The sequence below is a fragment of the Dermacentor albipictus genome, chromosome 1 (genome assembly GCF_038994185.2).
Source record: "Dermacentor albipictus isolate Rhodes 1998 colony chromosome 1, USDA_Dalb.pri_finalv2, whole genome shotgun sequence".
In the NCBI taxonomy this organism is placed as follows: domain Eukaryota; kingdom Metazoa; phylum Arthropoda; class Arachnida; order Ixodida; family Ixodidae; genus Dermacentor; species Dermacentor albipictus.
In genome coordinates, this window is record NC_091821.1 from 497,620,316 (window position 1) to 497,635,403 (window position 15,088).

Sequence of the window (15,088 nt, forward strand, 5' to 3'; positions counted from 1 at the left end):
CGCTACCGCTCAATGCAAAGACCGTGAACTTCAAACACCACAGACTGTTAATGATTTTCTGTGCTTCGAAGATATCTTACAGCCTGGCTGCATATCACAGTGATATGCGACATGTCCATGGGTCATCCTCAGCCGTATGTTCCGCAACAATTTCGGCAGCAAGTTTTTGACGCACTACACTCCTCATCGCACCCTGGAGTACGTGCTGGAGTACATCCCACGTTTTCCCTGGAGTACGTGCCACACAACGTCGGGTCACTTCCTACCATCTGTGGCCGCGTATGTACGCTGACGTTCGTTGCTGGACTCGGGCATGCATACAGTGCCAGCGCACCAAAGTAAGTTGACATACTATGAGCGCGCCTGGTCATTTTACACCCCCAGACATCCGTTTCGGCCACGTTCACATCGATATCGATGGTCCGCTACCACCGTCCTAGAACTAACGAGACATACTCACTTGCGTTGACCCCTTCCCACGGTGGCCTGAAGCAATGCCACTCTCTCACATTACTGCAGAGTCCGTAGCCGTGGCTATCTCAAATACCTAGATTTCTCGTTATGGCGTATCACATACTACAACGACAGACACAGGAAGACAATTTGAGTAATTTCTGTTTCAAGCACTCTTTCGTCTTTTGGGTGTAACGCACATACGAACGACAGCTTATCACCCAAGATCCATGGCATGGTAGAACCCTTCCATCGTCAACTAAAGGCAGCACTTCCTTCCCGTGACTCCATAATTTCATGGACAGAGCGCCAGCCTTTGGTTCTACTAGGTCTTCGCACAGATCTGAAAGCAGACGCACAGTGTTTCTCAGCAGAACCCGTTTCAGGCCCGCGCTTTCGCGTATAGGGTGAGTTCTTCACCTCAGAACCGTCAGCTGCTGACCTAGAGTCCTACGCCGACCACCTTCGTATTACTATCGCCATGCTTATACCTCCACCGCTTCGTAACGACCGCAGGAATGTTTACGTGAGCCCATCTGTATTTGAAACCAGTCATGTATTTATTCGTCACGACGCTACTCGCGCCCCTTTACATCCTCCCTACGACGTTCTCTTCAAAGTCCTCAAGCATGACGTCAAGTTTTTCACACTTCTTGTCAGTGGACGCGAAGATACAATTTTCATGGACCGCTTGAAGGCAGCTCATCTAGACTCTGGCAGTGCGATCTCCACACCTTAAACCGCTTAACGGCAGTGCATTCATCGCTAGGGGGGGGGGGGAGGTTGAGTCATGTACTGGATAGTACTTATAGAGCCCCGCGGTGGAAGAAGAATAGACGACGGGCGCCATCAGGCACATAGGCTCATCAGTGGTAGCCAGGACATCAACGCAGTCATCTGCTTCATAAATGGCGATTCTTTATGGGCCTTGTGTTCCTACACTGTGAACGCGCATCTCTCTGTGTGCGTCCTTGCAGAGAAGAAGGACTCCATATTTTTTCCATGCTCATTTCTGATCCCTGCAAGAAGCCTTGTCAAGCCCGCCTACTCATACACCTTGAACGTTCCTTGTATAGCCTTACTTGGGAATGTGTCTACTGCTTCGTGAATGCTGGCTTCCATGGCGGCATCGGGCCTTGGGATTGCAAAATATGGAGGGCATAACGACAAAGCCACCCTCTACGTAGGACACAAGAAGCTTCAGCTGTGCCTTCCTGATGGAAGTCACCAGTTGTAATAGACTGATTCTTCGATAAGGTTCAGATTGTGGAGGTGGCACCTTGACTCCTTGCACAATGTACCTGGTTGGCTTCTTGCCAAGATTCACGAGGTAGAAAGCACACTTTCTCCAAAGCGATAAAAGGAGCGGTGCAGCTGTGTCGGTAGGCGCACGTGACAATGATTGTTGCAGGGATCAGCAATAAAGGTGGAAATACCCTGGAGACCTTTTTCTCGGAAAGAAGACACGAAGACGGATGCCCGTTCAGAGTGACTGTGTCTGATCGATATACTTGGCAGAAATCATTAACTAGCTACCTGCAGAAATTCTTCGGCATACTAAAGGTGGGCGATACTTCCTTACTCTGGAGTCCAGAAGAGGTATGACTGTTTAAACGCCCTTGCACTAGCCGGAATGCTTACTTTCTCAATCGAACGAAAATATCTTTATTACTTCTTGCACAACTCGGATGTCCTCAAACTTATGAACGGGGAACGTACGCGGTCTATGAGATCCTTCTAAGCTGCGGCCTATCCTAGATGGGACAGACCGGGCGTTACCTTAATGACCGCCTCCCGGAGCCTGCCAGCAACGTAAAAAAAGTATGGCAGAGACCTGGTTTTGCATCGCGTGGCATGCGAGGGCAGCCTAAAATACAAGTACAGTGGCGTACCTGCTATTTATCGAGGGAACAGGGGCGATAAAGAGAAAACCGTGCTCTCTCTATACATATATACACACACATATATGTCATATATGTCATATATGACATATATGTCATATATATATATATATATATATATATATATATATATATATATATATATATATATATATATATATAAATATATATATATATATATATATATATATTGTAACGTAGATTGAAGACGAGTCTTCCAAAATATACACTTCTCTTCAATGGCGGACCAGAAGAAGAGCGTGAAGCGTACGCGCTTCGTCGTCTACCGTGGTGCCAGCCGTTGCGCGCGCCGTCCCGCGGTGCGGCAGCCCCACATCATTGCCTCAATTGCCCCCCATGCGAAAAGCGACTGTCTCGGTCACGTGAAAAAAGTTCTTTCAGCGATGACAAAAAATGGAGCTCCTCAGGTGCATCTCGGCGTTCAGGTACGCGCATAGTAGGGTTTCATGCGCACTACATGAACAACTTCAGCGCGAGGACGACGACGGGGCGAACCGGGGTCAGAACTGCAGGGGACGACTTCGTAGGTAACGTCACTGAGGCGGCGTGTAACCTTGTAGGGACCAAAATACCGGCGGAGCAACGTTTGCGAGAGTCCACGGCGACGGACGGGCGTCCAGACCCACACGAAGGCGCGGGTATTGTAATGTACGTCGCGTCGACTCTGATTGTACCGAAGGGCTCCGGATACGATGCCGAGCAAGCTGGCGGGCTTCTTCAGGTCTTTGTACGACCTCTTCTACGTGTTCACCGGTCGGGCTATTATCAGCCAGAGGTAACATGGCCTCAAGTGCGGACGTGACGTGACGGCCGTATACAAGTTCGAACGGCGTACACTGCGTATTCTCCTGTACAGCAGTGTTATACGCGAAGGCCACGTAGGGTAAAATCTCGTCCCACGTCTTGTGCTCAACGTCCATATACATGGAGAGCATATCAGCCAGCGTTCTGTTCAGACGTTCCGTTAATCGAATGGTCTGAGGTTTCGGTGAGAGCAATGCGTCAGCTGGAGAACGTCCTGCATAAGTTCGGCTGTAAATGCTGTACCGCGGTTGGTGATGACAACAGACGGTGCACCATGTCGTAGGACAATGTGGCGTACAAAGAACTTGGCCATTTCATACGAGTTTGCTTGCGGAATAGCTTCGGTGTTGGCGTACCGAGGTAAGTAGTCGGTAGCGACGGCCATCCATTTGTTGCGCGAAGAGGTTACTGGGAATGGCCCAAGTAGATCCATTCCTATTTGTTGGAACGGTGCTTGAGGAGGGGCCACAGGGTGGAGAAAGCCAGCCGGTTTAACTGGTGGTTTCTTGCGGCGCTGACAATCGCGGCAGGTCTTCACGTACCGTTTCACAGAAGAATAAAGCCGGGGCCAGTAATACTTCTGTCGTATCCTTCCTAATGTTTAAGCGAATCCCAGGTGTCCCGCGCATGGCTCATCATGGCAGGCTTGCAAAATGTCTTGGCGCAGCACCGACGGCACGACAAGGAGGTACGTATTGGGACCGCTTCCGCAGTTTTTCCTGTAAAGGACGTTGTTGTGTAAGCGGTACGATGATAAGCCGCGCATAGCGAGCGGGGTAAAACACCTTCAACTCCTTGAAGGTGCTCGATCAGCAGCAGCAGCTCAAAGTCAGCGCGCTGGTGCTCAGCCATTTTTTATGGCGCAGGCCGAGAAATGGCAAGTCATGGTCAAGGTCTGATGACGCCGTAGGGAGTGGTGGACGTGACAAACAGTCAGCGCCGCTGTGCTTCCTCCCAGATCGGTAGACAAGTTATGTCGTGCTCTTATAAGCGCAGGCTCCAACGGGCTAGTCTGCTTGAAGGATCCTTGATGTTGGCAAGCTAGCACAGGGCGTGGTGTTCGCTGACAGCCTTAAAGGGTCTACCGTACAAGTAGGGTCCCAATTTACCAATTGCCCACACAACCGCTAAGCATTCTTTTTCAGTGGTTGAGTAGCTCTTAACAGCCTTGGTGAGACTGCGGCTTGCATAAGCAATGGGGCGTTCCGCACCAGCTTGCCACTGCACAAGAACTGCACCGAGACCCGTATTACAGGCGTCAGTGTGGATTTCAGTGTCAGCGTCTTCGTCGAAATGAGCAAGTATCGGGGCCGCCTGCAAACGCTGGCTGAATTCATTGAAAGACTGCTGCTGCTCGTCCGCCCGAATGAAAGGCACATCGTCGCGTGTAAGCCGTGTCAGAGGCTCAGTAATTCTCGAGAATCCATCGACAAAGTGCCAATAATATCCGCACAAACCAAGGAAGCGTTGGACAGCTTTCTCGTCTGTGGGTGGCGCAAACTCAGTGACGGCAGGTAACGTGTCTGGGTCTGGTGGGACGCCTTTAGGTCCGACGACATGGCCAAGAAATTTGAGCTCTTGGAATCCGAAGTAGCACTTTTCCGGCTTGATGGTGAGGCCGGCAGTACGGATCGACCGAGGACACTCTCGAGTCGTGCGAGATGTTCGTCAACCGTGCTCGAGAACACGACGACGTCGTCCAAGGATACGAGGCAGGTTTGCCATTTGAGTTCAGCAAGCATGGTATCCATCATCCGCTGAAAGGTGGCAGGTGCGGAACAGAGACCGAAGGGGAAACCTTTGAACTCATAAAGCCTGTCAGGTGTCACAAACGCTATTTTTTCACGATCCTGTTCATCAACTTCGATTTGCCAATACCCTGATTTAAGGTTCAACGAAGAAAAAAACTTGGTATGTTGTAGACGATCTAATGCGTCGTCGATGCGAGGCAATGGATAAACATCGCGCTTGGTGACGCTGTTCAACTTCCTGTAATCTACAGAGAACTGTAGTGTGTTATCTTTCTTTCTGACTAACACTACAGTGGAGGCCCACGGGCTTGTGTATGGCTGGATCACGTCGTCTTGGAGCATCTCTTTCCCCTGATGCTTGATCGCTTCCCGTTCCACAGGAGACACTCTATAAGGATGCGTACGAACAGGACGTGCAGACTCGTCTGTAATAATGCGGTGCTTTGTGACGGACGTGCGCCGTACTTTGGACGACATTGAAAAACAGTCCGCAAATTCATTCACGAGACTCAGCAGATGGTCTTTCTGATCGTGTGGCAGAGCAGCGTTAACGTGAATCCGTTCTTTTAGGCTGGGTAACTGAGATCGCTGAGACGATGCGATTTACAATGTGGCAATGTCAGTGACATCAATGATTTCGCGAAGAAATGCGATTGTCGTTCCTCGCGGTACATGCCCCTACTTGTTGCTAAAGTTTGTTAGCAAAACGACTGAACATTTGTTCAGTCGTTTTGGTAACAAACTTTCGTTTCGCATCTGAAGAAGCCCTCTGGCTGTGCAAATATGGCGCTCAACACAACACCTTGGCGGGCTAGTTGGTGCGAATCCATGAATACTTTGTGTAACGCAAAACGACACATACAAGAAAGATGACAGGACAAGGCGCCTTGTCCTGTCGCCAAAGAACAAAGTATTCGTGGCGCTCAAGAAGCAGGGGGATGTTGGCCTCAGCAATTCCTTCAGCGTCATCTTCCATGTTGCATCGGACAAGGGTAACCACGCTGCTCTTGGGTGGCAACGTGACGTGATCGTCAGCTACGCGAAGCGCGATGTCACTGTCGTTGTCATTACTGTTCGCTATGGCTTGCGTAGTAGCGAAGCTAACTCTGGGCTCTTGCAGGTCAATGATGGCACCATTCGCCCGAAGGAAATCCATGCCGAGTATAAGGTCTTTTGAACATTCAGGAAGAATGACGAAGTCGCCGATATACGTGAAGCCCCGAATGTTGAGTCGTGCCGTGCACCGGCCCATTGGAGTTGCCCTCCTGCAGTACGAATTTGAATTACGGTCCATAGCGTCGAGACTTTGTTCAGTGTGCGTGCGAGATTCTGGCTCATAGCAGACGTGTCCGCACCCGTGTCGATTAGCGCCCTGACTTCGTGGTCATCTATGGTAACTGGTACGTCCCAAGATACTGACACCGCACTACACTGCTTTCTTTGCGTCTCAATTACGTCATTTCGCGCTCGTCGTAATGGAGGATCTTCAGCGTTCACAACGTCAGCGACCTCACCTCCGCAGGTCGCTGGACTCAGTTTTCCAGGGAGGCAGGGCTGGGTAAGCGACGCCTTGTTGCGCTCGGCGTGAAGACGGGGCTGGAAGACCTGTATCGGGCAGGTGACGGTGACCGGGGGTCACGGAACCGTGGGCCAAACGAGCTCCTGGGGTTCTCGCGGTAGGCTTCAATCTCGTGGGGGCGTTCACCATTGCGTGGCCAAGGCGCATTCAGTGAAAATCATCGGAGCCCAGCTCGGCGGTAAGGACAGGCCCTGTAGAGGTGATCGGCTTCACCGCAATGAAAACACAGGGTCTCCGGTCTGCACGGCGCCATACGTCGCTCTTGCGGGGTGGTCGTGTTTCAGCCATCAATGGCGTGCGGCGAGTCCTGAAGTCAGCAGTTGCTTGTTCAATGGGGCGCACACAATGAAAGTCCGGGACATCGCGCGCATCGTGAAAAGTCGGAGACAACGAACTTCGTGCAGTTTCCGCATACGGCATTAGAGGCCGTGGCTGCCGTACCTCGTGCTGTGGCGCCTCGCTTCGCTCCGGGACTTGCACTGCCTGCCTGATTTCTTCTCGGACGACCTCAGCCAGAGTGAGTCGTGGTACCGATACCGCAGCCATCTGAAACTTTTGGAGCTCCTCTCGGACAACAAGCCGAATGAGCTCCCGCAAGGCATCGGTATTCTCCAAGGGCATAGCAAGAGGGTCACGCGATAGGGTCGACACGTCGCTGTTGTACTGTCGTGTTCGCTGCTGCAGTGCCTTTTCCATAGATATGGCTTCCGCAAGAAACTCTGCAACGGTCTTTGGTGGACTGCGTATTAGGCCACCGAACAACTCTTGCTTGACACCGCACATCAAGTTCCTGAGCTTTTTCTCTTCCGGCATGGATGGATCCGCGCGTCGGAAAAGTCGGCACATATGTTCTACAAACATGGCGACGCTTTCGTTCGGCCGCTGTACTCTCGCCTGAATTGCAGATTCAGCTCGCTCCTTGCGATCGAGGCTGGCGTATGTGCTGATTAGCTGGCGTCGGAATTCGTCCCATGTCGATAAAGGCGCCTCATGGTTCTCAAACCATGTCCGCGCGTAGTCCTCGAGTGCAAAGTAGGCGTTGCGTAGCTTGCGCTCTGCAGTCCAGCCGTTGAATTCTGCGACATGCTCAAAGTGATCGAGCCAGTCCTCAACATCCTCGAAAGCGTCCCCATGGAAGGATGTGGGGATTCGCGGCTGGTTAAGGACGACCTCGGTCAGTGCGGTTGAGGAAGGAGACGGAACTGATGTACTCATCTTTCCGACTCGATTGGGTAGAGGCTCGTGCTCAGGTGGCAGCCCCTGAAGTCGACGGCTTGTACGTACGTGAACAGGGGTCAGCTCGGCCAAACTTCGTACTGGGCTTGGAGAGCGTTCGATCTGGGCGTGGTAGCATGTACCCCGCCTCTCCACCAGAAAAAGGTAACGTAGATTGAAGACGAGTCTTACAAAATATACGCTTCTCTTTAACGGCGGGCCAGAAGAAGAGCGTGAAGCGTACGTGCTTCGTCGTCTTCCGTGGCGCCGGCCGTTGCGCGTGCTGTCCCGCGGTGCGGGAGCCCCACAGCATTGTGTCAATATATATATATATATATATACACAGTGAAGTAGACGCGCGTATGAAGCGGTTTATTGACGTTTCGGCCGGGGTCCGGCCTTCATCAGGGGCGCACACAATGTTACGCGCATAGTAGGGTTATATATATATATATATATATATATATATATATATATATATATATATATATATATATATTCATAAAACCTATTATCCGTCACACATGGTGATCTGTGGCAGACCAAAAAATTGTTCATTAAAATTGGGGCAACAGACAATGAGAGCCTGACAGAGGGCCCTGACCCCGATAGTAGCAGCAGTACTGCGCATATGAAAACACGCATTCGCTACAAACAGTTTTGGTAAGCAAAGGATAGCACTTGGTGTTTAATCCACAGCACAAATTCATCGCTAGTAAAGACAATAGTACTGTCGAAGTTATACACAGAACGTGAAACCACCATGAGATACTTCTAATAATCACAACAAAGAACGACTGCAGACGTGCGAGGCCTTGCAGAATTACAACCCAATTTCCAGTGAAGCTGTTTCTTTCGCGCAGTTGAAATAAGAGTTTCAGTACCCTGTAATTATATCGCATGCTTTATAAGGCTGCCCGTATATTACAGCTGTGTTTCAAATCTTGCCCCCGTGTAACGCCTTCGAGAACTTGTTTAGGAATTTCAAAAAAAGTGAGCGATTCATCAACACGCATTTTACTTCGCGTTTATAGCGTTGTGCCCAATTTCACTAAATATGATCTCAGTGATATTTGTAGGTCCGCCAGGACAGAGGGCCACATTCTGCAGCTCTCGTCAGACTCACTCATAACGCTCGAGTGGAACGCGAAAGCATTCAAAGATCACTGACAGCTTCTCATGCTTCCGTGCAACGGCAGGTTATGTAAACGCAATGTTTACCATGATACGCTGGTGGCGAACGCTATACACGAAGGCGAGCTTTCTGGTAGAAACGCGGCCTCTTGCGTTCGCCGATCCATGAGGTACCACACAGTCGCGCCAAAAATATGACATTATTTAAGGTTTCTGTTACTGTCTCGTACTTCCAATATTTATGTCTGAGAAGATTTAACATAAAAGGCATGCGCTGCCAGTGTCTTGTTTCATGAAATTTGTTTGTGGGTTGTCATTACCGAAATTCCAAGAAATAACATTGTCAAGAATGCAGGACAACGTAGGAGCAACTAGATTTGAGCAATTTATGAGCAACATATGAGCAACTAGAATTATACAGGGGCATCGCGTATTGGCAAGATTAACATCCGCCCCTTCGTCCTCACTGAGAACACCCTAGTAATCCATGTCGGATTATTTGTTCAGGAACTGCGCAGCTGCTTCACTGAACACATCTATTAATAGTACAGTAAAACACATTTTAAACATTTCCGGTGAAAACTATAGCCTACAGCTTTGCTACAGATTAATACAGATAACACTGTGGGCATTACACTGCCTAAATTGCATCTTCTGTGCCGTCGTATGGCTGTGAGCATTAGGAAAGAGAGTAGAAGAATATATTTTCGTAGATGGCAACCTCGCATCTGATCAAAAAAATGCTTAGATCGGTCCTCATGTGAGCATGCCTACAGCCTATGGGTGGCGCCGCGCTGACGGTGAGCTATGCATACCTGCTGTAAATTTGTTCGGCCGGAAGAACCAGGCATACAATCCGAAGCATGTACCCATGGGGACAACGTAGAAAAGCAGGTCGAACACCAAGTTGGCAAAGAGGTCGAGTGGTGGAGGAGTGCCTGACAGGGAGAGCAGGGCCTTCACTCCGCTCAGCTTCTCGGACGATGGCTGCAGCACGAATACTGCTGTTAGGAATCCGAATGCCACAACCGGTAGCAGGCTCCAGAAAATCCAATTGCGTGCCAGCTCTGGCACAAATGCTGAAGGCCAGGACTCGTGAGACCTGCTTTTGTTGTAGACGCTCAGCGTAGTAACAATATGGCCAGAATTGTCTCCGGAGTAGACCTGGTTCAGCGCCGTGGTGATCAAGTTCAGGCCCACGGCTTTGCTGACGGGGGTGTACGGACTGTACCACAATTCAATCCTGTAATTAAGCGAGCGTTCAATTGCTCATAAGCGCACTCCGGACGTTATTTCTCTGAGTGATGCAATGCGTGTGATAGGTGAGATTATTATGGAGAACAGTGCAGGCTACAGCAAAAGGAAAGAAAATTTAGGACAATGGCTGCTATTTCCTTTTTTTTCATCGTGTGTGCTGTTTGTCATCCTGTTCGCCAACTATCGCAATTGCGCACTCACGGAAAGCGAGTATTGTGTTCTTGCTGCTTGCTTAAGGTGTTTTTCTTCTATAAACGCACAATGATGGCGCCATGAAGCTTTTGAATATCCGTTGTAGCTCTATTTAACATATAGAAAGAAAAAACGGATACACAATATCTATATATATGAAAAAGAAAAGGATTTCGCGGTGAAATTACCAAGGCCAATGGCTCAATAAGAATATTACTGCGCATCTCCAGATGGCCGCGCGCTTTCGGCTCCTCTACACACCACCTAGCACGTTTTGCAGCTACGGCAGCTCAATAATCTATGAATATTAGCCCCATACATCTAAGTTTTAACATCATCAGCGCCTTTCAAGAATGGCGGGACTCCATACTACATGCCGAATGATATGGAAAACCGCGCTGCGTAATTAACTACCTCATTGCTCGATAACTTAATAGAGGTACCAGACAGTTGTCCATTATTGCAAGATAAAACGCTAAATTATCAGTAATAGTTTACTCCTTGCTGTGGTGATAATAGGCAGTGAATCATGGTTTAGTTTCCTTCACCGAAGTGTCTCCCTTTTTACAATGTAGCCGCTTTATTTCTATCCCAATTTCTTTGACGTCGTTAGTGCTGGCCTTTTACAGCAAGTGAAAGCAGGTCGTTAGGCTACGTTCCAGATGGGCTCCTCTCTTCTGCTCTCTGCACGCACCTGTTCTTTCTTTCGCGCTTCTTTGTGCTGGAAGGAATTCACGTCTACTGTCTGACTTGATCCTATTAGATCATTTACATGCGCAATTAAAAGACGAACAGCACAGAGATACCTCAGCAAAGGCCGCAAGGGAGAGAATTTGCGCAAGACGTAGGTGTAAACAGCTTCTCATTATTTAATATAGTATTCGGCGGTGCCTCCAGGTTGCCAAACTGTCAACGGGGTCACAAATGTTGGAACCCAGACTGTTCTGCGGCTAGGGGGCTTGCCGAAGTGTCCACGTGCCGGGGGTGTATGAGATGGGACTCCGTGGACAGCTGATCTTGTAAGAAAAGACCACCCATGGCACAGTGGGACCACCGTGAGCCCAGCTTACGCAAATCACTGGTTCCAGCGAGGATTGCCCCACCAAGTGTTAGGTGTCCTGAAGACTTGGCACCCACCGACTTCCTATACAACCTCAGGCGCTATCTTGTGGCCTCTGTCTGCTGGTGTTACTTTTATTTTTGCATTCTAAATGCATTCATCGGATGAAACCACACAGTAAACGAAAATTCCTTCACAAGAAAACAACCGCCAAAGAAATAAAAGGCGCAGAGAAGGAATACAAGGGCCCTTCTGAGACGTATTGTAAACATCCGCTTCCACTGGCAAGTTGGCAGTTGTAGCGCCGCAATGCATGGCCTACTCGCTGCCACTGAAGACGCCGCCGAAGGCAATCGTCGTGCTGTACTGGTCGTAGTGTTCTTCAGCCATGGTGCGCAGCTTGAGGTAGGCATTCTTCATGGGGATCACTGTGGCCCCTTGCTGCCTCAACAGCGAAAGGAAGTGCTTTGTCAAGTCGCTCGAATTGGCTTGAAGGAAAACATTCGCTTCGGGGAATTGCTCCGAGAAGCGTAAGTCGATGGACCTGCGCGCCGCAAATGAACACACGAAAAGAAACAAAAGAGACCAGCCTTTAGTGACCATTACTTTAAAGACAGCCTTCCCTGGCGAGTTACCATCATTTTTCCGAATTAGGTATATTTCTAGGCTCTTATCGTGGGCTGATCACGGGGATAGTGCAGCCTAATAATGTGATCAAACATGTGCTTCTGGAACCACTGGTTAGCGTGACATTTCGTTTAATGTTTATTAAATAAAATGACCCCACGGCACGATTCGAACAGAGGACCGACAGCACAGGGGCCCTATGGCCTAATAATTAGACAACGGGCCCATACCGCAATAGGCCGAATAGAACACCCTTGAGCATTTCCTACATTCATGAGCATTCCCTTGGTGTGTTTTGTTGGTATATCAATTATATTGTAGCGACTTTAGTCAACACAGGTTTATAAAATTATACTATTTATTAATGGGCGAACTTGTGCCCAGAGCTAAAGAAGACCACTCTGTCGCCTGCGCAGCGAAGGCAGAGCAAAAACGCCCTCTGCCACGAACCACTGTCCTCGAACGCCACTTGCGGCCTTTCTAGATGAAAAAACACACGTAGTCGTTTCCCATTGGTTGAGTAGCACCTCGGTGGGAGCTCGTCCACACGCAGGCTGGTAGTCAGGCGCACTGTGCGTGTCTTGATGGACTCTGGTGGTGTTTCGCTTTGTTGCAACGCTTGCGGTGTCCACAGCAACCTGTGTAGTACTTGAATGTAGGCTACGTGGCACTATCCCCTCTCCTAAAGCGCATTGTTCCGATGCGTAAGAAAACATCGTACAGTGTAGGGTTGCAGACGAGATAATTTGCATCACGAATGTCTTGCTGGGTGCTCCTTCTATTTATCTATCATAAGGTTTCATGCGCGCAACCCGTACGCGCTCCATAGGGTTGAGTTGCCTTGACCGCTCGTGTACAGCAGACTTGACTCCATATGTAAGATCCATAAGTCGGCAAACTACTTCGTAGAGACCAAAATATCGACAAAGAAGTTGTTCGGACAGACCACGCCGTCATGCGGGAGTCCATATCCACACTTTGTTATATCCGGTTCATATACCGTTTCGCGATGTTGCTGTTTGTCGTGCCTTGCGTCTATGCGTTGTCGGCGACGTTTCCGGTATCTTGCCAACTGGCGGGCTTCCTCGGCTCATTGTAGGAACCCATCTAAATCCGGAGGGTAGCCATCGTCATCTGTCGGTAGTATAGCACCGAGCGTTGTGGTAACTGCACGGCCGTGTACAAGCTTGAATGGTGTGACTCTGGTTGTCTCTTGTACGGCTGTGTTATAGGCAAAGGTGACGTAGGGTAAAATTTCATCCCACATCTTATGCTCAACATCGACGTACATAGAGATCATATCCACGAGAGTTCTATTCAGGCGTTCAGTTGGACCATTGCTTTGAGGATGAGAGGCGGTAGTTTTCCTATGGTCCGTATGAATCATCTTCATCGAGCATTGCATAAGTTGCGCTGTGAAGGCTGTTCCGCGATCATTACTGACGACAATCGGAACGCCATGCCGAAGGACTGCGTCGTTTACGAAGAACTTGGCAACTTCATCCGTCGTTCCTTGGTACAGGGAGTCTGTTTCAGCGTATCTAGTTAAGTAATCTGTAGCCACCACGATCCACTTTTTCCCAAGTGAAGATGTAGGGAATGGTCCCAGAAGGTCTATTCCAACTTGTTGAAATGGTGCTTTTGGCAGATCGATAGGCTGCAGAAGGCTTGCTGGTTTCACAGATGGCGATTTTCGTCCTAGACATTCGCGGCAAATCTTCATATGACGTTGCACTGATGCTAACCATTTTGGTCAATAATAATTTAAACTAGTTCTGGCGTATGTTCGACTCAAGCCCAAATGTCCTGATGTGGGTTCATCGTGACATGCTTGTAAAATTTCTTGGCGCATAGTTGTAGGCACTACAAGCAAAAGCTTTTCGCGGTTTGGCTTGAAGTTTCTGCTGTATAGGACATTTCCTCTGAGGCAGAATGCTGACAGGCCTCTGGAAAACATACGGGGTACTTGGATGTTCAGTCTATCGATGTGTTTAATAAGTGGTAGTAATTCTTCGACGGCACGTTGACGTTCCGCGATTTGAGTTGTTTCGACAATGCCTAGGTCCGAAAAGTCGCCTTGCTGTGTTAGTGCTGCGTCTACTGGTGCGCGTGACAAGCAGTCGGCATTGGTGTGCTTTCTTCCAGGTCTGTACATGACCGTAATGTCATACTATTGCAATCAGAGACTCCACCTTGCTAGTCTTCCAGATGTGTCCTTGAGGCTCGCCAGCCAGCAAAGCGGATGGTGATCGCTGACTGCTTTCAATGGTCTGCCATATAAATACCGACGAAATTTACTTATGGCCCAGATCATGGCGAGCCATTCTTTTTCGGTTGCTGTACAGTTGGTCTCTGCTTTCGATGAGGTCCGGCTAGCACAGGCTATGAGCGGTTTTTCGACATTTTGCCACTGGACCAGGATGGCACCAACACCGAAATTACTAGCGTCCGTGTGTACCTCTATGTCAGCTGTCTCGTCAAAATGAGCAAAGATTAGAGGTGCTTGCGGGCGTTTTCTTAACTCATTAAACGTACTCTGTTGTTCGCTTTGCCACACGAAGGGTACATCTTCTCTTGTAACTTTCGTTAGAGGCTCTGCAGCTTTTGAAAAAAATTTGATGAATCGCCTATAGTAATCGCACAGACCCAAAAAGCGTCATACTGACTTTTTGTCTAGCGACGGCCGCTGTCTTTTCGGGATCTGGACGAACACCTTGAGCGCTGATCACATGTCCAAGGAATCGAAGTTCTTCAAGTGCGAACTGACACTTCTCCGGTTTAATCGTTAGGTTCGCCGAACGGATTGCCTCTAACACTTACAGTAGCCGCTCTATGTGTTGCTCGAACGTTGCCGAAAAGATGACCATATAATCCAGATGTACTAGGCAAGATTGTCATTTTAAACTGGAAAGTACGGTATCCATCATGCGCTGAAACGTTGCCGGCGCAGAACAGACAAATGGGAGAGCTTTAAATGCATAGAGTCCATCCGGAGTGACAAATGCTGTCTTCCTGCGGTCTCTCTCATCTACTTCAATTTTCCAATATCCGCTTTTCAGATCGAGGGAGGGGAAACATTTTGCACGCCTTAGTC

General features: G+C 49.1%; 1 protein-coding gene across 9 annotated transcripts in view; it reads right to left on the reverse strand.

Moving 5' to 3' along the window:
- Window positions 1-15,088, reverse strand: part of LOC135908829 (phospholipid-transporting ATPase ABCA3-like) — a 324,046-nt gene that overhangs the window by 104,938 nt on the left and 204,020 nt on the right. For 7 of the 9 annotated variants that reach the window (XM_070532568.1, XM_070532569.1, XM_065440661.1 and 4 more), the window contains 2 exons: window positions 11,690-11,911; window positions 9,674-10,101 (listed from right to left, as the gene is read on the reverse strand). The exons of 1 other annotated variant lie outside the window; for it this stretch is intronic. In XM_070532568.1, the coding sequence (XP_070388669.1) occupies window positions 9,674-10,101; window positions 11,690-11,911 (650 nt within the window). The remainder of the gene's footprint in view (window positions 1-9,673; window positions 10,102-11,689; window positions 11,912-15,088) is intronic. One more of the 9 variants, XM_065440663.1, reaches the window with a different exon arrangement.